This window comes from Trachurus trachurus (genome assembly GCF_905171665.1).
Source record: "Trachurus trachurus genome assembly, chromosome: 11".
NCBI lineage: Eukaryota > Metazoa > Chordata > Actinopteri > Carangiformes > Carangidae > Trachurus > Trachurus trachurus.
This window is the reverse complement of record NC_139904.1, coordinates 18827855-18850198: the sequence shown is the minus strand read 5'-3', so window position 1 is coordinate 18850198 and position 22344 is coordinate 18827855. Positions and strand designations below refer to the sequence as shown.

Below are 22344 nucleotides of genomic sequence, written 5' to 3'. Positions count from 1 at the left end.
TGTAGCCACACAGAGAGAGGAGATGAAAGAGAGCAATACAGATGACTAGAAAACGAGTGAGTGAATAAATGATCGTGTTTTCTCTGCAGCCGCTGCACACGCTGCCTGAGGCAAAGTGAGGTGTCAAAACCTGCCACAGGGGGCTGCTTGTGGTAACATGGCAGTTCATGCATGATGGGGGGATTGGGGTGGAGGGGGGGGGGCGTCTAACCACTGCTCTCTATCCATTATCCTGGAAAGCTCTCTCAATATGGAAATAAAAATAAAAGCAATACCTCAACCTTGACCGTCTGTGACCTTTCCAAAAACAAATGACTGCCTCCGAGGCTGAATGTGGTGCATTAGCTTTTGAGGTTCACTCAAAACCTGCTCTTAAAAAGTACAGAGGATAATAAGAACCTACAGTATATGGAAGAGAAAGCAACCCTTCCTCTTTTCCGTTCTGTTGGAGCAGAGACATAACCTTTGACAATCTTATCTCCTGGTCCAAGTAGCTTTCCGATACATATCTCGCATAAGATTATCAGGCTGGGTACAAAAGCTACACATAAGCCCCCCCCCCCCCCCCTTTCACACACTGATCAATTTAATACCATACATGACGTGTAATCACAAGCAATCAGTGCTGGACAAAAGATGACTGCTGGTGAGAGCAACGTCAGGGGTTAAAGTACACCGTAAGCGATAGATGTGCAGACTTTCCACACACACACACACACACACACACACACACACACACACACACACCGTTCCAGAGTTCGAGATTAGTTGACCCCGAATAAATGAGACACTTTGGTCTGAATGTGAGCGCCACAGAGTTTAAATTCTGTGAGCGGAGGTAGTGATTGAGTCATTTCCCATTACACGACGAGACTCTTGTTTTTCTTTTTCCTACAAAACTAAAAAAAGACATGTTGGCAGATATGTTTCATGGTGTGGCTCTATTTCGTATAGGTCACTATAAATTACAACCAACAGTCAGGAGAAAAAAATAAACATCCATCCACCAGCGGTCATCCTGGGAAACACTGGGTCCTCTGTTTGTCCCGGCAAAGGGAGAGGTGGCTTGGCCAGGGCCCTTGTCTCTCCTAGGGCAAGTAAATCACAGAGAGCATATTTGGAGCAGTGGGCAGTGTCACCCAGACGCTATTCAAAAGAAAAATCGATGTCTGTGCCACTAAATAGGTTTCACAGAGAGAGAGAGAATGAGAGGGGGATACAAACGAGTAGATTGTTATTTATTTTACCAGATAAAATGGCAAAAGTTTGATCTTTGATCCATTACTAGCCTCCAATCTAATAAACAAATATAGACGGCGCGGATGATCCATCCTTACTCAAACCCATTTGATAATGAGATAATCAACCACATCAACTGCATGAATGAATCTCATTCCAGTTAAAACACTGCATGCACCAAATCAACTTAAATGGAGGAGAAAACTCTGCACTGTAGGTATGAATCACTGAAAATCTTGGGGTAAACAAGTTTCGTCTTGATGCAGCGTTCAGGCATCGCCCTCCTTTAGGCAACGTGGAGTGTGAGAGAATATATTCAGCGGCACGCTCCATGTGAATTGATGGGACTGACTGACTGCAGCAGGGGCGGTGTACCTACATCTTGCATCAATCGAGTCTAAAATAAGACTCCACTTGGACTTCATCCTGCTTATTAGTTTGATTGTGTTTGCAATGCGTCACAAAAATAAACACTTCCTTGTTTGCCGAGGTGACTTGATCCGCTGACCACAGCAGCAGCAGCAGCGTATGGCTCGGGCTGCAGAGCTCAGCGTTGACGGCTGGTGATCTGGGTGCTGGCCAAACCGTGCCACCTTGTCACTGACTCATGTGCAGCCGGACATACGTAGGTTGCGTAAGCGTTGATTTTCTGCTGGAGTAGTATAACCTCTTAAACTAGCCGCCGAGCTACTGGAGGCTTAACAAGTCTCACATCTCTCTCATCGCCAGGCCTAATAAGAATCAGGACAGGGCCAAGCTGTCCCAAAATACCTCTCAGCAGCAACTCGCCACAGGAGCAGCAGCGACGGACTCTCCCCATAATCTCCAAAACTCATCTGCAGTCAGACTTCTAAAAGGCTTCTGCATCTAATCATCACGTTTGTGCTATTTTTGGGGGGTGCCGAGACACTCAGCAGCACTGACTGTATGTGTGTTTCGCACTGGAAGAGTCATTTCCACGCATGAAAACAAATAAAGCAAACATTACTGGTGGTTAGCTTCGTCTACTGTGATGAATGAGAGCTGGGCCGAGGGGTCAGCTCGAGACAGAGATGGTGGGGAGGGGGGATAAGAGGCAGGATAGTTAATAGGTTCCCAAGGGAGAGAGAGAGAAAGCAGAGCCCTCGGTGCCTGAGGCTCTGCTGACATCCACACCTCCTCCTCCTTCTCCTCCTCCCAAACCCAGGATCCCACATTTTGATGTAGTGCAGTTAAAAAGAGACAAGGTCTCAAATCTGGGACTTTTTTTTTACAGCAGATTTACCATTTACCAGATTGTCAGCAATTATAGTCTTTTTTAATTTTATTATTTAGTATTTCAGCTTGCATTCCAGGTGATAGTCCACTCCACACCAACACTAGATGGCAGATCCAGGTCAAAGGGGGATGGGATTGCTTTATACTGCCTGTCAAGCAAATAAGTGCTGATTATTCTCATTAAAAGATATATAATTGGCCTGTGAAGTGTCAGGCCCATGCTACAACTTCAACAGTCCAAAAATCCAAAATGGCATTTAACTTCCTCATCATGAACAAAAAATGTCAAATTCAAGAAGGCCAGAACCAATTTTTGATTACTTAAAAGGTTATGAAAAGTGCTACTTACTTATCTCCTGTCATTTGACTGATCAATTTTTTTTTATCACTCTCTATCTTGCTATAGTGAAACACAGTGGACCTCCAAAGGCATGCACTTCATGCAGCCTGTGTGCATGCTAGCTGTAATCCTTATTCATTTAACTGTACTAAATGTGTTTGATTGTGTTTGACATGATGCAGCCCACACCAAACACCTGCCCTGAGCTACTGCATCACTACACCTTTAATTCCCTCCAAACACTAACCTGTGTGTCTTTATCTAAATGTCACAACACAACTAATGGGGCTGTTAGCAGCACCATAATGAGTCATCTGTATTTGGCTCCTGACTCTGTAGCTATATAGCACTGGATGTGCTCCCAAGGTGCTCTGCAGTTTGAATCTACCCTATCACATGGTTCATTGTTTACTGAAGCTAACCGACTGCTGCAGGAGCATGAATTTAAAATACATGCAGCCCCCTCCTCTGTCTGAACGAGCCTTGCTGACACAGCCCCCAGTATGAATGAACCAGTATTATGAACCAACCATCATATAAATACCAGGTTTTGTTGTGATAACAAAATCGTGTAGGATAACACAGTTTTTTGTCTTGCTCTTTGTGATTTGCCAGAGGCTTTGTGGTGATCTATGGTGCATTAATAACGACCGCATCGGGCGTCTGTAAACAAATTCACCACATGGCCTGAAGCAGACAGCCACAACAACATGGCCTCTTTGTGGAGATGCTCCGCTCGGCCTGCGAGGGATGCGAAGGAAAAAAATGCTTCATTGTTGGCCGCCTGTTGAGGAGGCGATAGTCACTGTGCGGGTATTTAAAAAGCAGACACGCCGGAGGATAAATCCCGACCACCAACCAACCACCTGTGTCCGGGGCTCGGTTCGTTTACCTGTGCCGTGTTCAAAGTGCAGCACCACAGTCCCGTCTCTCCCGATCTTCACATCCCCCGGTCCCTCGATCCTCCGCGGGAAGTCGGCGGCGGAGGCACCGGCAGACTTGGAGCCTTTCCTCCGGTGTCTCTGGGCTAAAGTCCGACAACATTGATAGCACACGGCCCACGCCTGCTCCTCGTTTATCGGCTGGCTGTACAGGGACAGGATTTCCTCCAAGGAGACCGCCTCGGCTCCGCCGCCGCCGCCGCCGCAGTCCATGGTCACATCCGCGGCGTTCAGGTCGGCGGAGAAATCCCGGAGGACGGTCGGCGAAGTCAACATCCCGTCGTCGGTCCCCGGTCGCTTGGCCATGCTCAGTCAGACCATCATGAGCAGATAAAAGGAAGGGGAGAAGGTGTCTGTTGATCTGTCAGTGTTTCAGAGCCTCCTGCGGTCGGTCGGTCGGACGTTGGTCGTCGCTCTCTCAGCCGTTTGTTTTTCCGGTGGAACGAAGAGCAGCAACGGTTCACTGTGACAGGCAGGCGGGCGCGCGGCGGGCGGTTCGCTGGCAGAGCTCCGCGCGGTCCCGCTGCCCGCCGTTTAAGTTGCCTCGTCATCACCATCACCTGCAACAGGAAGAGGAAATTAATGGCCATTAACCAGGTGTGTGTCGATAAAAGTCTCACAAACAGAATTTTGAGTGTTGAGTTTCTACATTTCCCGCCTTTTATATTTCTTTAAGCTTTAAAACGTTTCTACATAATTAGCATTTAAAATAAAAAATAAGAAATGTCTTTTACCTGTTTGTTTTGTCATCTAGCTACTAGGATACTTTTACACACTTTATTTTTCTTGTTTGTACGTAGGCCTTTCCCTTCTTATCATATGGTGCTGCACCTGGAGATATAGCATTTGTGTCTTTATTATTCAATCAAAAATGATATTTTCAATCAAATAATAACTAACTTCAATTAAAAAACAACAACTTTAAATCAAAGAAAAAAAAGGGGTTCAAACGTTTTAGGGGTCTCAAATATTTTTCTTGCATTCAAACACTTCTTTTTTGTACTTTTAACTTACTTTTTTTGGATTGAATAATAGAGACACAAATGTATCTCCATAGTAGTACATGCACAAAATACCACTGCAATATAATAATTTTAAAAAGTGTATTCTCTTGAAATTTTAACTGTTCATACCTAAAACGTGAATTTAGATTTAAACGCAGGACATTTACTAGTAACTGAATATATATTCACTAAAATATTACCACATTTAATAAAATAGGGGATCATTTCACTCACTGTCTGCTTATATTGACCTATGCTGACAGTAGAATAACTTGGGCAGTTCCCTTTACTTATCATTTTACTACATATACATACATTCTCTGTACCAGAGCTCCATCTCCTGACTGTTCATCACATCACATCAAATCACATCAAGATTTTACATCATTGTATTGAACATATGTGCTATTAATTATTTAGCCTGCGGCTGCTATTATTTAACAGCATAATTAGAATCTCAACTACGGTAACTATTTTTTTTTCTGAACAACTGTAATCAAATTATTTGGTAACGATGATAATGTAAGTGGACGTATATTATTTTTATTTCATTTTTTAACCACTTCTTGTAATTAATAGGGATTTTTTCCAACATAAAAATAATACAACTTTCACAGATTTTGTTTTTCTTAGTTAAATATGATTATCATAAGTAAGCAAGTAAACGTATTGAAATGAGCTGTGATTGTGGGCTTGGTGAAGAGGTTACTCTATAAGTATTTAGGTCTTTAAGATATGTATAAATACATCCATAGATTATTTTTTTAATAACATCAAGCAAGATATTGGTCTACTGTTGCCTGTTTAAAAGCTGTTACCTGCCACTTCAGTAATGAGAAATGATTACACACACACATCACTTGGGTTTCACAACTGAAGAAGCTGACAACAACTTTAATACAAAGAAGAGAACATGACATTGTGGCAGATCCTGTGTTAAATTTTCAATCTTCTTTTCCATCACAAAACAAAGTTGGCCTGCATGTACACATTTCACCATTACCGTCTCAGTGCTATCATAGGCATCAAATACCAAACCAGACTCTGAATTTACTGACAAGACATGAATGACAAGTTGATGTTCAATTACTCTCTCTTACAGAGCAGAAAACAACATCCTCTATGAAATCAATGGTTTTCTTAAAGTGGTTGTTATCAATAGCAATATATCCCAGCTGGTCATCAGCGCCATCTGCTGGCCGTTCATCTCATTATCCTGATGATTAATTTCCATGTCTATTGGTTAAATAATTTTATTTCAAACTCTTTGCTGTTGATTATGTTTGGGTAGAGAGTTCTCACCAATGCTGAATCAATTTGTGATTGATTTACACATGCAGATCAGCGTAAGCCAAACAAATGACACATTTTTACAATACGTTGAGGTAAATGATACTGAAGTGTAAAATCATACAACATAAAGGAAGATGCAAGAAAAATGGAAAAACACAATACCCAACAAAGTTTTAAAAAATAAACAAATTAACACAGGAGCAGTTTAATTTGAATAAGTTATAGGCACATGCGGGTGTGTTTGTTTCTTTATCTTTTGAAGGCCGGAAAGTTAGTTTTCAGCCTTTAAGCCTCAAACCTCCCAATCACAGCTTCTAAACAGCACTTCAGGTTCTTCTAAATGAAAATCATTCACAGCACTGACTTAGGTCAAACAGCATCGTCATTGGTTCCCACACTTTTGTTTGTCATTCACAACAAAAGGAATACACTTGCACAAAGAACTGAAGCTAATTCTTGAGGAAGGCCCCACACACAAAACATCTGATGTGCAGATTGTGATTATCATGTGCATATGGGACGGTCTGTTTCTTAAAATTGGCTTAACACAGTGGCACATTCCCTGACCGTGGGAGAAAAGCATGGTGGAGGGTGTGAACACTGATTGTGAACCACTCTCTGCTTCACACATGCATTTGCAATGGCAACAACAAAGATGCAGCATCCCGAGATCTTTGGGTGGAGACAAACGCAGGAGCTTATGTTGTAAATCACCAAGATCGACAGCCAAGATCTTGCAAAGTCACTGGCAAACATCATCCGCACACTCTGTAAACCACCATCCCATCTTCTACCGAACTCCTCGCAGCTCCGGACATCTTCTTTTTCCCAGAGTCTCAGCCTTTCTTCATCTTTCGTCACACACTTTTCCAGGTTCGGTGTCTCCACTACCGTTGATACTGACTGACTGCCCATCCTTAGACAACGCGTTGGCCTCATTTGATGCCCTCCTTTTGGAGTCACGGGTGGTTTGCTGTGGAAAGATGTAAGAATTTGAAGGTCACGTCATTTAAATGTCACCACACTGGACAGAGAGTGAGTGGGCGAAGACGACCCACTGAGACCTGAGTCTTTGGTGCGCTGCCCCTAAGTGGAAGGTTAAGTAAATAAAGCACAACAGTCTTTGTTCACGAGATGCTGAAATTATAATTTGTCAGGTCAGAGGAATTCATTTTGTAGATGTTTATGAATTCTCAGGTGAGTTTTGTAAAGGACGAGAAACATTCAAACCACAATCCTCAACGACAGAATTTATCTAAATCTTAGACAGTTTGTCTGAGTCTCTATAACTCCTCTACGTTAATGTTAAAAACCCATAAATTTGCATTCTGGGAGGAGACAACAGTTTTTTTTTTTTTAAAGTGCAGTTAGTTCTCAAGACAGAAAATTAGAGAAACATACGTCTACAAGTAAATGTTGTGGTTGAACATATCAGGAATATGTTTTTGAGAAATTATTATTCTCTAATTGTGTACTTACGACTGAAGAAGAAGGGCCAAAATTGTTGATTGGCAAGACTATCAAACACAGATATTTGATTACAGATATTTGAGAATATTATTGTATGAATAGTATACAGTACATTATCCATCAATACGCACACTAAAAACCACCTCTGAGAGCCTGCTACTAATGATTATTCAGTGATTGTGTTTAATTTCTCTATATCAATTTGTATGTTGTGTCAGTGAATAATGAGAAACATTAATTTGATTTCAGGATGAAAATCCTTACATTTAAAAACACAACTGAAACAATACACGGTTTACATCTCTGTATACTGAATTACTTATTATCCCTCCACACAGACAGCAGTTACTCCAGCACTTTCTGCTCTAACGCTACATATATGGCTACACTGCAGTGTGCAGGGATATGTAGGCTATAGACACTGCAGGGTTGTTGTACAGCTCTAGTCGTATGCATTTGCTTTTCTTTCATTGTGCTTCATTATGTCTATATTCCCTGTTTTCATAGTTATCATATCTGTGCACATCTGTTACAGACAGGAAAACACTAGATAAAAGTTCATTCTGATTCTGCAGAGCATCCTGGTGGCATCACAGGTCGATTATGACAAGCTGCTTCTGCTGCTGTTCATTCCCAGCTGTCAGACATGCCAGCGCCCTGCTGCCAGTCATACCTACATCACTTAAGGAGCGTCTGGCTCTCCTCTGGTGGTTGGAGCCAGTGGTGGAGGTGGAGGAAGTGGTGGAGGAGGAGGAGGAGGAAAAGGAGGAGGTGGTGGTGGTGGTGGTAGTGGTGAGGGCCTGCTTCCCACACTGGGTGCCTGTGTTCACCATCCTCTTCTCTCGCAGACTGGCCTCCAGAGCTTTACCTGTGGACAACAGTTAAGGACTTCCAGTGGGTTATCACTTGAAACACAATCACATCCTCGTCCAGGGCTTCACCCAGACAAGGACACCACACAACAACGGAGAGGCAACAAGAACTGCTATCTATGTCTGGAGTTGACAGCTGCTTGTGTGTTTGAATGGTTCGTTTGGCTTTGCAGTGCAGCCACCTGCAATGTTTGATCATATTGGAAGACTGAGTGTTGCGTGTGTGTGTGTGTGTGTGTGTGTGTGTGTGTGTGTGTGTGTGTGTGTGTGTGTGTGTGTGTGTGTGTGTGTGTGTGTGTGTGTGTGTGTGTGTGTGTGTGTGTGTGTGTGTGGCCTGTGGTACGCGCAGATTAAAGGACGAGGCTCTTACTGTTTGCTACAGGTAGAGGGGTCTCCACGTCCGTGTTGGTGAGCCACGTCGATTCCGTCTCCCTGGTCCAGCTCTCATGATACCTCGGCTCGATGATCGCGTCCGCCCGACTCCCTCCACAACCCATCGGGACAATCATCCAGGGCAGGTGTAGCCGCAGCTGACACGGACTGAACACGGTTCAAGACTCGTCTCACCGCAGCTGCAGCATCATCATCATCCTCCTCCCGCGGATCTCTACTGCAGCTCTATCCGGGCGTCCGTGTCCATTATCAGCACCAGAGCTGCTGCTGCTGCTGCTGCTGTTAGTGGTGGTGATGGTGGTGGTGGTGGTGTAGGAGCTGGTGGTCGCTGATGCTGCTCCTCACAGACATCAGCTGAGCAGAGTGAATACACACCGGGGCTATCTGCGTCACCCAGAGAGAGAGAGAGAGAGAGAAGGGGAGAGGAGGGGGATGGAGACTGTATCCGCTGATAGGCTGAGGGCCAAATGAAGCCCAGCCTCTGTCAGCATCATCACACCACCACCACCACCTCTAACACTACCAGCATCATCATGCAAATGTGCACGATGCCCATCACAACCACTCATAATTTCAGAGGATTATTAATATGTTGATGATGATTAAGAAATAATAAGGAGTAAACTCCAAAAACATTTTTTTTAAAATTATAATTCATGGTATATTGAGTTGTAAAAAGATCTTCACCATCCACTCATGACTAGGCTATAGTTACAAATATTAGAAGAATGGGCCGCTGTATGTATTTCTACATGGATGACCACATTTTGTTTTTCTATTAGACCCTCAGCACAAAATAAAATAATCTGGTGAGAAATAAGAAATGAAGACAAACTGCCACGATAAAATGAGGAAAAAAGGACTTCCCAGTGTGAATATATGTATAGGCTATGCACATACTGTACACACCTGTTAAAAGTCTTTGGATAAACACCGGAAACTTGAGTTCACCATGGAGGTTTTACAATAATCCACCATTGTGCAGACAGTTGTAAACATGATAAAGTTATTAATGAGCCGGCGTTTTAGTTTTCTGTGATACAATAAAGATAAATATAAGGGATGGAGGAGGACATTTTTTACCACCTAAGCTTTCATGAAGGCTTCTTAATTGTCACGTATTCTGTGGGGAAATACTGAAATACCGATCAGTACAGTTTTGTTCTTTGTTATTAACTTGCACTTCCAATGCCTATGTGGTCTATTATATTTATATTGTGCAAGTATGAACATGAAGAGAAAAATGAACTGAAGGCAAGTATCTTTCACATAGAGCATTTATTTTCACATTTATTTTAAATATGTGGTTCATTTCTCAGTTATACTGACAATACAGTATTTGCACATAGACCTATGATAATTATTCTTAAAACGCTTAATATACAGAAATCAAGGGAGCATACGAGCAGCAAACATATTGCTTCCTTATACTGTAAAATGACCGGTTTCAGCATTTCACAGGATTAGAGCTGGAGAGGGGGAAACAATGGTCAACATCTACTTGTAAACAGACATTCCTTACATGGAGCTAAAAACACATCACCTTCAAAAACTGAACAAACAAAAACACATTCGCTGATTTTAGAGTCTTTAAATAAATACTATATTTAACATACATTTATTTTCCCCCCATATTTCCCCCACACATTGGTACTGTTCATGTTACTTTAAATAAAGTAGGATGAGGGGGAAAAACGACAGTAAAAATATTGTTTCATGTCCTTTGATGTCACGAGGGAATGTCGACCGTTTTGGTGGGTGTACACTGTGAAGATGTTTACTCTTACAGCATGGTACAAAGAGGAGGTGGCAGCACAGGAGAGGGCCCATATTCAAGTGTATTAGAGCAGAAGTTACCTCTGTGATCTGTCCGACTTTATTTATAGTCACCAATCAGCTCTGATACCTAACAACTCACTGTGTTTCCACCCAGGAATGTGGCAGGAACATAAAGGAGGAGAGAAAGGGAATGAGAAAGCCACAAAGTGAGAAAAGAGGGAGAACAGAGACGGGGTGGGAATAAATTAAAGCTTGTGGATGTGACTGTGTTATATCAGAACATTACTGCACATGAAAATGATGATGACGATGATGATGACGATGCATCTAGACTTTGAAGTCCAGCAGGTTGCAGTCGATCTTGTAGTAAACATATGGGTAGTACTCCTGCTGGCTCAAATTCAGACCTGGGATGTCCATCGAGGCCTAGTGGCACAGGAGAGACAGGAACACAAACATTACGCACATATTTTAATCATAATAAAGTCCAGTTGAGATGGTTATATGGCTGGTTTAATGTGTCCATATCAACTAACAAAGAGTAATTTAATCTTTTTGGTGTCTCCTGAAGCAGTGGAGTAACTCCAAACTCCCAAAACAAGCATCAGGAGAGATTGTACTAAAAAAAAAAGATTATTTTTAACCTTGGCAAAGTGTGAAGTATTTTAATAACTGTATGTTTCTTTCTGATATGAAATATGTCTTGAGTCTTGTGATGTGTGAGAGGGTGTATTATGCACATGTGTATGGATGTTTAGAACGCTATGTAAATTGATAATTCTTACCTTTCTATTGTTCTTACTCACCTGCCCAGGGACTACGGATACATACCGGTACAAGGCATCTCTTCTCATCTCGAGACTAATGTTATTTTGTACATTGTCCCTGATACAAATAAACGTATTAAACTAAACTAAATGTATCATTATAATAATTATACTTCCACTATGTTAAACAGTGTGTGAATGGGGCTCACATCAATGATTGCAGCACTGCTGTCCAGATGTTTGTAGAGGTCGTACAGCACCTCCCTCAGCTTCTTCATGTTCTTCTTGTTGGGCTGAAGCAGCATGGCCTGGAAGTTGACTGGCAGCCCGTATCTACGAAACACAACAGGCCGGTCAACGCAGGCGGTCGCACACTTTTCACAAACATCGCAGACGCCGCTACAGTAGGTCTTAACTCTCTCACCTCAGCACCGACTCCACAAACACGCGCAGGGCTTTTATGTGAATCCACGCAATGAAGGCTTCACTGAAATTCACTTTCAGCCATCGTACCAGAGGCCCCTGTAAGTACAACAACAGCATTTCACCAAACAAAAATACACACTCATCATCAGCCTCACAGATGAGATCTAAAACTGATCTTGTCATTAATTACCCAAACTTAAAGCAGATATCAGCTTCACGGCCGTTTCGGCTAATGCTGCGTTCAAGGCAGGCTTTTGAAACCGTAAGTTACAGCTTCAAGTCACAACTACGACTTGGTAGCGTTCCAGGTAACCCGTAGCTCGTGTTTTTACCATCCTGTTGTCTGTGAAAGTTCCCTATAACGGCCACTCGTAACTTCCGACCCGTGAACTCGTACCAGATCGAACTGGTATGACTTCACAGGAAGGAAAAACACAAAGTACGAGTTTCTTTGAACGCACCATGAGTTAGCAGCCCCCGCCCTTGTCAGGCATCAATTGGTCCTCGTGCTACGTCACCACATTCACGCGCATCCCTTGGCTGCACACACAGCCCTTCATGCCGTTCTCTCTCCTCATTGGATAACACTTGTATCCCACAAGGAAAATTTTCTCCTCGGGTTACAGCAGAGCAGAGTGACGGAGAGACTCGTGTTTAGGCTGAAATACTTCATGTAAGTGATTGCTGACGGAAAATAGGACTATTTAGGACTTATATTAACAAAAACATTCCACTGATATCTGCTTTAATTCACTGGTGTGAAGAATAACCATACATTTGAAAACACTGGTGAATGGCTACAGTAACTTCCTCTTTCTCTAGCTGTTCAGTAGTGAGGTTTGTAGAGAAATCAGCAGCCGTACAAACTGTTTCTTCTTGTCAGTGGACAAACGTGTCATCTCTTCTTTGTCTGCCTTCATCTCCTCCTCATTGTACTGGAAATCACGCACTGTAAACCTGGGTCAGGACACACAGCAGAGAGCTGGCAATCAGATGATGGGCAGACATCACACACACTCACACACACTCACACACACACACTCAAGTGCTCTTCTGAAAATAAGTGACATGCAAACACACAGACACTGAATGAAATCCCTCTGTTATGCTAATTGGAGAGACCATCGAGTGCTGGCAAAATTGTGTTTATCGCGTCTTTTTTTAGAGCATAACAAGGCAGCCCCTGTGTTTCACAAACACATAGCCTACTTCAGTAATGACCTATCATCACTGCTGTTAGTCTGTGGTTGATTTCCCGAGGGATAAATAAACATCATTCATGGAAAACCACCAATAGTAAAAAAGAAAAAAAAAAAAAAAAAAGAAGGCTTAAAAGTCAAATAAAAAAATATATTCTAATTACATTTACACATGAACTCTTTTGACCTGCTCACATTCTTATGACACAAGTGAAACTGAGTCATTTACTTGTTTTCTCTGGCCTTGTGCTTGAAGTCGTCGACAGCCTTCCTGAAGAGAGTGACACTGAACAGACCGCTGTCATGGTCTTCAAACAGCAGCCTGAAGGAGAGGAACCACAAGACGAAGGATCAGCACCTGTGAGACTCTTATCAGCAGTATTTGTTATAGAGAACACAACACAGGCTCTCTGGTGGATCTTACTCAATAATTCATAAACACAGGACACACAGGCTCCCTCCGTTCATGTAAAATATCATATAAATTATAATGTTGCTGAGTCATTTTTTAACTTTTGTGTCAAGTCAGTGTTTTTGTACCACCCAGCTGTCTCACAGCCATGACACATCACTTGTGTGGAGCAGGTTATATGGTTTATATTCTATGAGATTAAAAGATGACAGCAGGGGTGAAGAGTAAATACAAGTATGTACTGAAATGTATGACTTTGACACTATACTGAGAAGAGAATTAGTCCTTTTAGCTTTTAGTCACTGGAATTAGTTTCGGTTTATTAGGAAAATGCGATGGACCATATGCTGTTTTGATCACAGAAGAAAAAAACTATCACAGCCAACTCCTACACTGTCAGCCATGTTTGATCAGCTCAGTCTGAGCCTGGCAGTCACAGCCATAACAACAGCTACATGAGATAAAAGACAAGGCAGAGTACCAGTGGGCTTATTGTAGGTGAGGTCCTTATTTGAAAATGTGTACAAAAAGACTGATTCCTATTGTTTTAAGAGAACTATGAAAAAGGCAATATATTGAATATTGATTCGAAAGTTTTGGGGGGTATTTCAGCAGGCTTATTGGCATATTATACAAGTTCTACAAAGTCAGTGCTTTAAATATGTTCTTCCTGAGTTATTATGTTAATGTGGAACAATACAATGTGTTCACATCAAGTAAAAAAGTATTTTTCAAAATCAAATAACTCCGCACACTGTAAATGTATTGAATGGCTACATTTCGGTTTTGCAAGAAAGGGACAGTGACACATCCTCCACTAACCCTAACAACCAATCCTCTGGACCGAGCACTAGCCAAAAAAACAAGGTCCCGTAAAAGCCTCACACATAACTGGATAGTGTGAGTCACAGCTCCAACTCCATTTTTGACTCCCCACTTCTTTCCCCCTCCCTTATGCACCAGTACAACTGAGAAATTAGAAAATTATTTGTTCACAATTTTTGGTCATCAAGTGATTGCACAGCTTCCTCTGTAATAAAGAGATTTCCTTTGATACACATTAGTCGCCAGCTGTGTCGTTCATGCAACAGAGGGTAAATGATCCCAAACAAACACTTTTCCTGTTGTTTCTGGATATTGAAATGAAAATATAATAAAACGAGTTAGAGAGAAGTCTTCCTCCCTGCTCTGTATTTCTCCTGTGGATCATAGGAAGTTTCTTGTTCCTCGATCACATCAGCAGATCGTGCTCCGTATCTGGTCTGGAGGAGCAGGTTGCTAGGTAACCACATCACAATGAGACGTGTATGTCCAGAAGCCTGAAGGTAATGTCTTGAATCATCTGGCTATGTTGGCTAAAGGTCAACCCCTCTCTACAGGTCAACCACGTAATGTTTTCTTTTCTAATGGGAGTCAATTGCTTTTTGCAGGTCAACCATGAAATATTGCCAATTTTAATCAGAGTCAAGCACAAGGCTAAATCAACTGAAGAGGGGTGAGAAAGGAAGAGGAGGCAAAGTGTCGAAAGTGTCTGGTCTGAGGAAGTTATAAAAAATATAATTAAAATGTTCTTTGAAATGAATAAATCACCCAGAAATGTCGTCTCTTTCCTTTGTCTGATCATTCATGAATTTAAAAACAGAGTCATCTTGTTATTCTTACTTAGTGGAGCGTGGTACAACCATTTCTGCCAGTGTTTCATACTCCTTCTGCCAGTCACCGTAGCCTGTCCTGGTGATGGTAGAAAGGGAAAGTAAAATTTGAACATGAAGTTTTAAGGCTGAGACCAAAACTGGTTTTATTGAACAAAAACAAACTGTTTAAAAAAGAAAAAGTATACCTATACCTATGTAATTTGACCATTTCCAGGTCTAAATAGGTTTCCGTTTTTTCCATGTAATACAATGTAGACTACACTCTAAATATACTTACTAGTAAAATATCAAAACGAAATGAATGAAGGAAAAAATATACACAAAACAAATATAGAGAGACTAATGAAGGTGTGCTTACTTTGGTACGACTACCAGCATGGTAATCAGGTACTCTGAGTCCAGGACAAAGTCCTCCTTCTTCACTATGTCAGCCAGACTCCTGGTCAACAAGCTCCCCCTAAAGGACAACATATGACAACACACAGATAACATCAGGAAAATCTATTTTGTACAATGCAATGTGCTACTTTACAGATTTAATTACTGACTATTTCAATCTCATCATCCAAGGGAGGAATGATACTGAGATAAAGCTATAGGTACAGTTTCTTACAAAGGCAACACTGTAAACTGAGTTTTTATCTTGCTGGGTTGATGGTTATAAAAAAAAGAGTAAGAGAATAAAAGGAGAAAGAGTTGAGACCCCAGTTTGAAGGATCTGTACATGGAGATTTATTCTTGTTTAAAACTGTCACTGAAGAAAAGAGTGACAGATATTTTCCGCTATTACTCACGCATTCTTCCTCTCCAGATTCTGCAGATTTCCCTTCAGATTGTTGTAGGCTGAAGCTCTAGCCTTCAGGTCGTTGTCTATTTGAGTCGCTTGCTGGAAACCGAGCAGGAGAAGGTTAGTATGGAAAATTTTCCCGTCTTTATCCAGCAAAATCAAAATGTCTGCATGTGATATGTGACAACATGTGATAGTTTGTGTTACTGAGTACTGTACATTTGTTTTCTGTAGTAATTTATTCTGCTGCATTCAGTCTGTCTCGTCAGTCTTAATTTTCCTTGGAGGTTGACTCATTTTAAGCCAAAATTGTAAGACACACACACCCCCACCCAGGCTTACTCAGGTGTATGACCAATGTTACCATGGCTACGTGGTATTCAGTGACACCTGTGCTGAGTAATAATGCCCCCCAAAAAAACAAACAGGGAAACATGGCTCGTAATTTGTGGTTTGAGGTGTGTTTTTTTTGCTAAGGCAGATATGGTTCCTTGATCAACAATTACCCACAATTCATTGCACCACAGTCCATCTCAACATAGTCAAAAACTAGATACTAGCTACATGAAATTAGAGTGTATCTGAAGTCTGGCTATTTGTTATGATAGACACAGTCAAAGTCTGTCTTGGTGAAACCAAACCCAGGTCTAAGACCAATGTCACCAAGGCAACAGTGACACTAAAGCCGACGAAAAAACGTGAAAACATGGCCTATAATTTGTAGTTTGCTGACACTGTTTTGGAGGAAAAAGAGCAAAACATTTTGACTGCAGCCATTTTCCTTTTTATTATTTTATTCTTTGATGATTACAAACTAAAACCTCCTTGTACTATACTGTTGAATTCTTCTGAAAGACAAATATTTTTCTGCAAAGATAAACAGAGCTGAGCACTGAGGTGTGGTTCCTTTGTCCAAGTTGGTCAGCCATTTTTAAAAAATATATAAATTACAAATTGTTTATTTTATAAAGTATAATCCACAGTAATCTTCATCCTGAAGTATTCAGTGTATTGATGTATATCATATAAACATTATAAGTGATCAGATTTTCTAACATACCTTGGAGATGATCTCAGAGATGTTTTTCAAAGACTGTTTGATTGGGTACTTTGCCATGTCCCACTGAAACCTGGTGATGTAAGTGACCAGGTCAACTGCAGAGAGAAGCAGATAAAGCCAGCAGCACCAATCACAATCAATAAACAGGTTTTGTTTGCTATCATGATCACATCACAATGGTTTATTGTATGAGTTGTAGTTGTGAGTCTTACTGTGTCTGCGCTGTGTAGGTACCTGCCTTGGGACTATACGGATTAAATTTAGCATTTGTGCTAAGTTCGCTGCATTTTGTTTAATGCAGCAATGTTGATTCATGTGCATTGTCCCGATTCAATACATAAATAAATGAAATGAAATGACATCCATAGTAACCGCTAACCACAATCACTTCATACTTCAAAGTCTTATCAGCAACAACAATGTCTGTGCATCAGTGTGAGGATGTCGACGGTGATTACCTCCGTTAGCCAGTAGATTCTCCTGGACTTTGTCTCGGCTGTCCTCCAGAACGTCAGCCATGTACTGAGCCACCTTCTTCACCACACTGAGGAGAGAGATCAGGGGTCAACATGAGTGGCCGAAACATGGGATCATGTTTTAGCAATGTAAAAGTAAAAGTAAAGCTTATACGTTTCCACAAAAGTGTCCAGTTTGGCCAGCTCATCCGACAGACCCACTAAGACGTCTAGTGTTCCAACCTGAAGAAACAGAGAACAACGTTTTAAGAAACGGCCCCATGACGGCCCCTTCACTGTCCACACAGAGGCTTTAACTACAGAAGGCAGCTGTGTTTAACCTTGAGGTCGGGAATGTTGAACTTGTTGTTGGTAGAGAGGTTGGTGCGTGAGGTGGCGACCATCATCTTGTCCCAGGTCTGCTGGCACGTCTTCTCCCCCGGAGCGGAGATCAACCAGAATTCTGTCATGGCTGCTGGCAGGAAGTTTGTCCACCGGGCCTCTGATGTAAGACAGTCACTGCAGAGAGAGGTGAAGGTTAGATTATAAATAAATTCATCTTTATTATGACTCTGTCCAGGACTTTTGTTGTTCTGTTGCCAACTCTGAACTACGAAGAAGAGGGACAGGAGGTGAAAAGTGAAAATTTGTCAGTTGAAATGTTGCCGTTTCAATTATATCATGAGTGTCATGTTATTCATTAATTCATTTATTTCACATTAACAAATACTCATGGATTGGCATTTGGCACTTAAGAGACATATTAATCAGGGAACATCAATACTCAAGTACAATACTTGACCAATTCTCCACTGTGACATCATGACAAAATATTACATAATATTGATATTCCACTATAAATTGACACGATAAAGATGATTTTATTCCTATGGCCCACTCCTACATTTTATTCTAACTATTACTTAAACAACTGAGTGTTGGGGAAATGCTATCGTTTGTTAACAATTGGGTCCATTTCTGAACTCTGACATATGCTTTCATCTAAGCCTAACTTAATTTCACATACACACATCTTCAGTCATAAGTGAAGTGCATATGTACGCCTATGTTTACCCATGTATTGTATTATTTTGCAATATAAGATTGAGGTGTGTGTACTTTATTTGATCATTTATATGTATCGCTCCTTTACATAGCCTCCCCCACTACATTTATGAAAAAAAAAAAAAAAAACATGACGCGTGATGACACTTACCTCACAATTTAAGTTACCAGTGACTTTTCTTTAGAGTTACCAGGCAAAATGTACCATTATCTAACCGCAGGTAAATGTCATACAGTATACTGTATTGGCTCTTTCTCAACCAGCTAAAATATTAAAATGCTGCTGACATGGTCAGACATCAATAAACCAATAACATAATATATTCTATATGACAAATAGAAAGAGGTCATAGAAATGAATAGAGATCATTCCACAGGATCACTATTTAGCCTACTTGTAAACTGATACAGATAATGTTTTGTTCTCTTTCTTTCCTTTGTACTTATGTAATTGAGTCACAGTCATATTTTCATACATATCAGTGTCTTGTTCCTCTTTTTAAGTCCTGTTTGCCTCAGACTCACGAGCTTCCTCACATTTCCCAGTGGTTTTAAGTGTGGTCACTGGGCTGAACAGTGGTGGCTGATTGCATCAAGGGGAAGGACAGCAGAGACAGACATGTCTGCTGATTGACTGTCATATGACCAGTCTCCATGCAAGACCAGCTAAACACATTGATCCTGCTCGTCATTTAAAACAACAACACAAAGAGCTTTGTTGCTTTACGTTAGATTTACAGCTCATCCTCTAATCGGAACCAGTGACAGACAACAACAACAACATAACCAGGTGCATACATGGTTAAATCCAGTGCTAGCTTTGCTGCTGACATGAGCTTGTTTGCAGTGCAGTGTCGCGCTGTCACGACATCAATAATCTGTGCGTCTTCATACTCACCGATGTGTTTGACGCCTTCGGTGTTTGCTCCACACGGTGTAAATCAGTCAAGTAATCGCAGCTTCCCATACATAGCGCAGATAATAGCAGGTTTTCGCCTCAGAGGTCCTTCAACACAGCATCTCACTCACAGTCAGCTGACCGAGGAAGGGGGAGTAATGCGCGTGCGCAAAGGGGCTGCTGCGCACTGTGCTGCCTTCACGTGACCCGTCTGTCCTGGTGAGGTTCAGGGTCTAAACATGAGCACAGAGAGCCATGAATATATGGGGAAGAACACGTGTTGGTGTTGAGCAGTCCTTAAATTAAAAATATAAGGTGTGCTTAATAATAACAGACTTTAAAATAGCATTTACATATAAGGTAGGTAACAATATTTTAAATAGTCTGTGGTTAGAGACTTATAAAAGTAATTAGCTCACATGATGAGAAACATGGTTGTAATTTTTTTACATGGTTTTCATAACTGAACATCATGGCTAACCTGAGTTATCCAACAGTCATTCAACATGGATCAATAGTGAAAATAGCTGGATGATATGGATACACTGAGTGAGCTGAAGATTAGTAGGCCTAAGCTAAAATAGCTAAATGAATAGGTAAAATGAGGCTCAGCCAATTAAAGTGGTTAGTAGTGGTGGTGGTGGTGGTGGTGAGAGGTGGTTAAAGGTGTTACAATACACGTACAATGCTTCCTTTGATATTTTTTTCTTGAATATTTTATTGCAAAACTGTGACTTTTATAATGTTCTATATTTTATTGTTCTATAAAACACTTTGAATAGCCCTTTTGTATGAAGTGTGCTCTACAAATAAAATTGCCCGACCTTGCCCAAAATTTATTTTTTTATTTTTCTTGAATGGAGAAAAAATGTTTTATTACTGTATAACTCATTTGTTTCCTTCATGTTGCAATATATAACTTTCACCACTTGGTCTTACTCCTTTCATGCTCCTTGCCCTGCACAAGCTGGTAATTGTCAGTAAATGCATAATTTCCGGCTGTACCTAAAGGCAGCATGCGTTTGTTTTGACAGCTCAGTCAGTGGTTCTCAATACTGACCTCCTCTGGTGAGATGTAGCTACTCCATTTGTGAACAGTTAATGCCTTTGGGTGAGTTAAATGTCTTTCAGTCAACATCTTCTTTGAAGAGCATTCAGCTGTTTGCAGTTCTTCATGAAATGCAAGTTTGAACATCATTGTGTGCACACCTGTTTACTTCTACTGAATGCATAGCTGTGGAGTGACAAAAAAGAGGGATAAGGACCACCTCGTCTGCTTTCTTATGGTTAAAGAATAATCTATTTATGTTATAGTTTTACACAGTTACATCATGTGTGTTTCTCTGCTGCAACGTGGTCTGATGAAGAGCTATGAGCTCGAAACGTTACTACTGATGTGCTAATAAATCTGCACATAAGGGAGCTGATGTGTGCGGTCTCCTTTTTTTGCTTTTCATGTCCACATTTTTGAGGCCAGCACCTATTGAACTGGATGTGCGCGACCGTGTCTACTCTTTGTTCTCTGCTGCAACGTGTTCAAATGTGTTGTTATAAAACTAGAGTTAGAAGAACTCTGAAGTTTTTGACAGATTATATGATATTAATGTTGGCTAATCTTACATTTTCATGTAAACATGAACACAAATTTTTGTTTCATGAAAAATAGACTATTAACGTGAATGCGTTGTCATGAATGGCATAAATAATAAAAAAATAAATTGAAATTCATGTCATAGCACCAGTCCTAACACCTGGCAAGTTAAAATCTCCATTTGTCAGACAGTTTCCAATTGGGACAAATTAATAAACACTGTTTCTAGGGTTAGTGCATGTCTGATGTTTCTTGCCACTAAATAGAGATACCGAATGTGCTGAGCCACATCCTCTTGACCCTGACTGTTGTCTTATCGAAACAGTTTGGAAAATGTTTTGTGGGAAGGTTGTTGGGTATTGAGAATTGGTTATTTATGCCACTGTTTGTTTATATCTGTTACCTCTGGCTGCAAATTGTATTTCCTTCCTGAATACAGTGAGAGCATTCACCTAAACTCAGTAGAACCAAAGCACAAAATCTAATTTACCCCCGTCTCCATGGATCCTGATGAGAACCTTGAAGCACATACTTTACTGTACACTTTACACCATGTTGACCATCTTCCCGCGTAGCTTCTTGGGAGACCTGGCGCTCCACACAATTGTGTCTTGTAAGATCCACATGTCGACACTGTGTGGTGTACGAAATAAAGTTCACAGGATATTGGGATTACAGTAAAGAAAACAGCAATAAATCAATTATCAGTGTTACCAGTGTTTATTACACAAATTGTGCAAGATATTTTTATATTGATAATTTAATTGACAGAATATTGCTTTCTTTTTTGCAATCCCTGTGTACTGTCATTTATGGCTCTATTGCAAATGTTATCTTGTACCATAAATTGCACAATATTTACAAATACACTCTCGCTCCACTGCCCTACTTATATTGCTCCCAAAAAGATTTAGAAGCCAGAAAATGTAACACCTTGTTTCTCAGAATTTAGGAATCCATGGCCCAATTTGATTAAGCACTTTCAGCTGTTTGTTTGTGCCTCAGGGCCATTAGCATGGTGGTGCGGAGTGAATCCATACATTCAACCCAGTCTCTCTCTCTCTCTCTGATCATAGCAAAGGAGGCCAGCCAACTGAGATACTTCAAAATAATAGTGTCAGATTGCTTCCACAGGATTTTCCTTGTTGTGCCGAATCTGGTGGTTTCTAGGCCGTGCTGTTTTGTGAACAGAGTGTCCCTTGGAGTGACTGCCATAAAACAAAGATAAGAGCCACAGGACCGACAGACAGACAGACAGACAGACATACAGCCACGGAGACACAGATGAAGCCCTGCATCGTGTTGTATCACAGAAACACAAGTCATACGACTAAGGTGGCTGCAGGCTGAGTTTTTTCAACGTTGTACCAAACTCCTGACTACCATGCTTAATAAAATTAATATTTACTAAATGAAGTTCTTTTCCGTCAAATTGGATTAC

General features: G+C 41.0%; 3 protein-coding genes across 4 annotated transcripts in view; all 3 read right to left on the bottom strand.

Moving 5' to 3' along the window:
- Nucleotides 1-4171, bottom strand: part of spire1a (spire-type actin nucleation factor 1a) — a 30494-nt gene extending 26323 nt beyond the window's left edge. For both annotated transcript variants that reach the window (XM_083981763.1, XM_083981764.1), the window contains exon 1: nucleotides 3729-4171. In XM_083981763.1, coding sequence (XP_083837889.1) covers nucleotides 3729-4083 — 355 coding nt within the window. In that variant the 5' untranslated portion in view covers nucleotides 4084-4171. The remainder of the gene's footprint in view (nucleotides 1-3728) is intronic.
- Nucleotides 4172-6921: 2750 nt separating this feature from the next.
- LOC310993215 (uncharacterized protein) lies at nucleotides 6922-8925 on the bottom strand (the record flags this gene model as incomplete). Its single annotated transcript, XM_083981530.1, has 4 exons — nucleotides 6922-7047; nucleotides 8222-8280; nucleotides 8323-8412; nucleotides 8787-8925. 4 exons carry the CDS (start codon nucleotides 8923-8925, stop codon nucleotides 6922-6924), a joined length of 414 nt encoding a protein of 137 aa, XP_083837656.1.
- A 1145-nt stretch (nucleotides 8926-10070) lies between these two features.
- atp6v1c1b (ATPase H+ transporting V1 subunit C1b) lies at nucleotides 10071-19458 on the bottom strand. Its single transcript, XM_083981629.1, has 13 exons — nucleotides 19313-19458; nucleotides 17691-17868; nucleotides 17525-17592; nucleotides 17353-17438; nucleotides 16895-16989; nucleotides 15842-15933; nucleotides 15406-15504; nucleotides 15055-15123; nucleotides 13210-13302; nucleotides 12645-12738; nucleotides 11780-11877; nucleotides 11565-11688; nucleotides 10071-11014 (listed from the first exon to the last, which is right to left on the bottom strand). Exons 2-13 carry the CDS (start codon nucleotides 17817-17819, stop codon nucleotides 10916-10918), a joined length of 1146 nt encoding a protein of 381 aa, XP_083837755.1. The 5' UTR covers nucleotides 17820-17868; nucleotides 19313-19458; the 3' UTR covers nucleotides 10071-10915.
- Between the last annotated feature and the right edge of the window lie 2886 nt (nucleotides 19459-22344).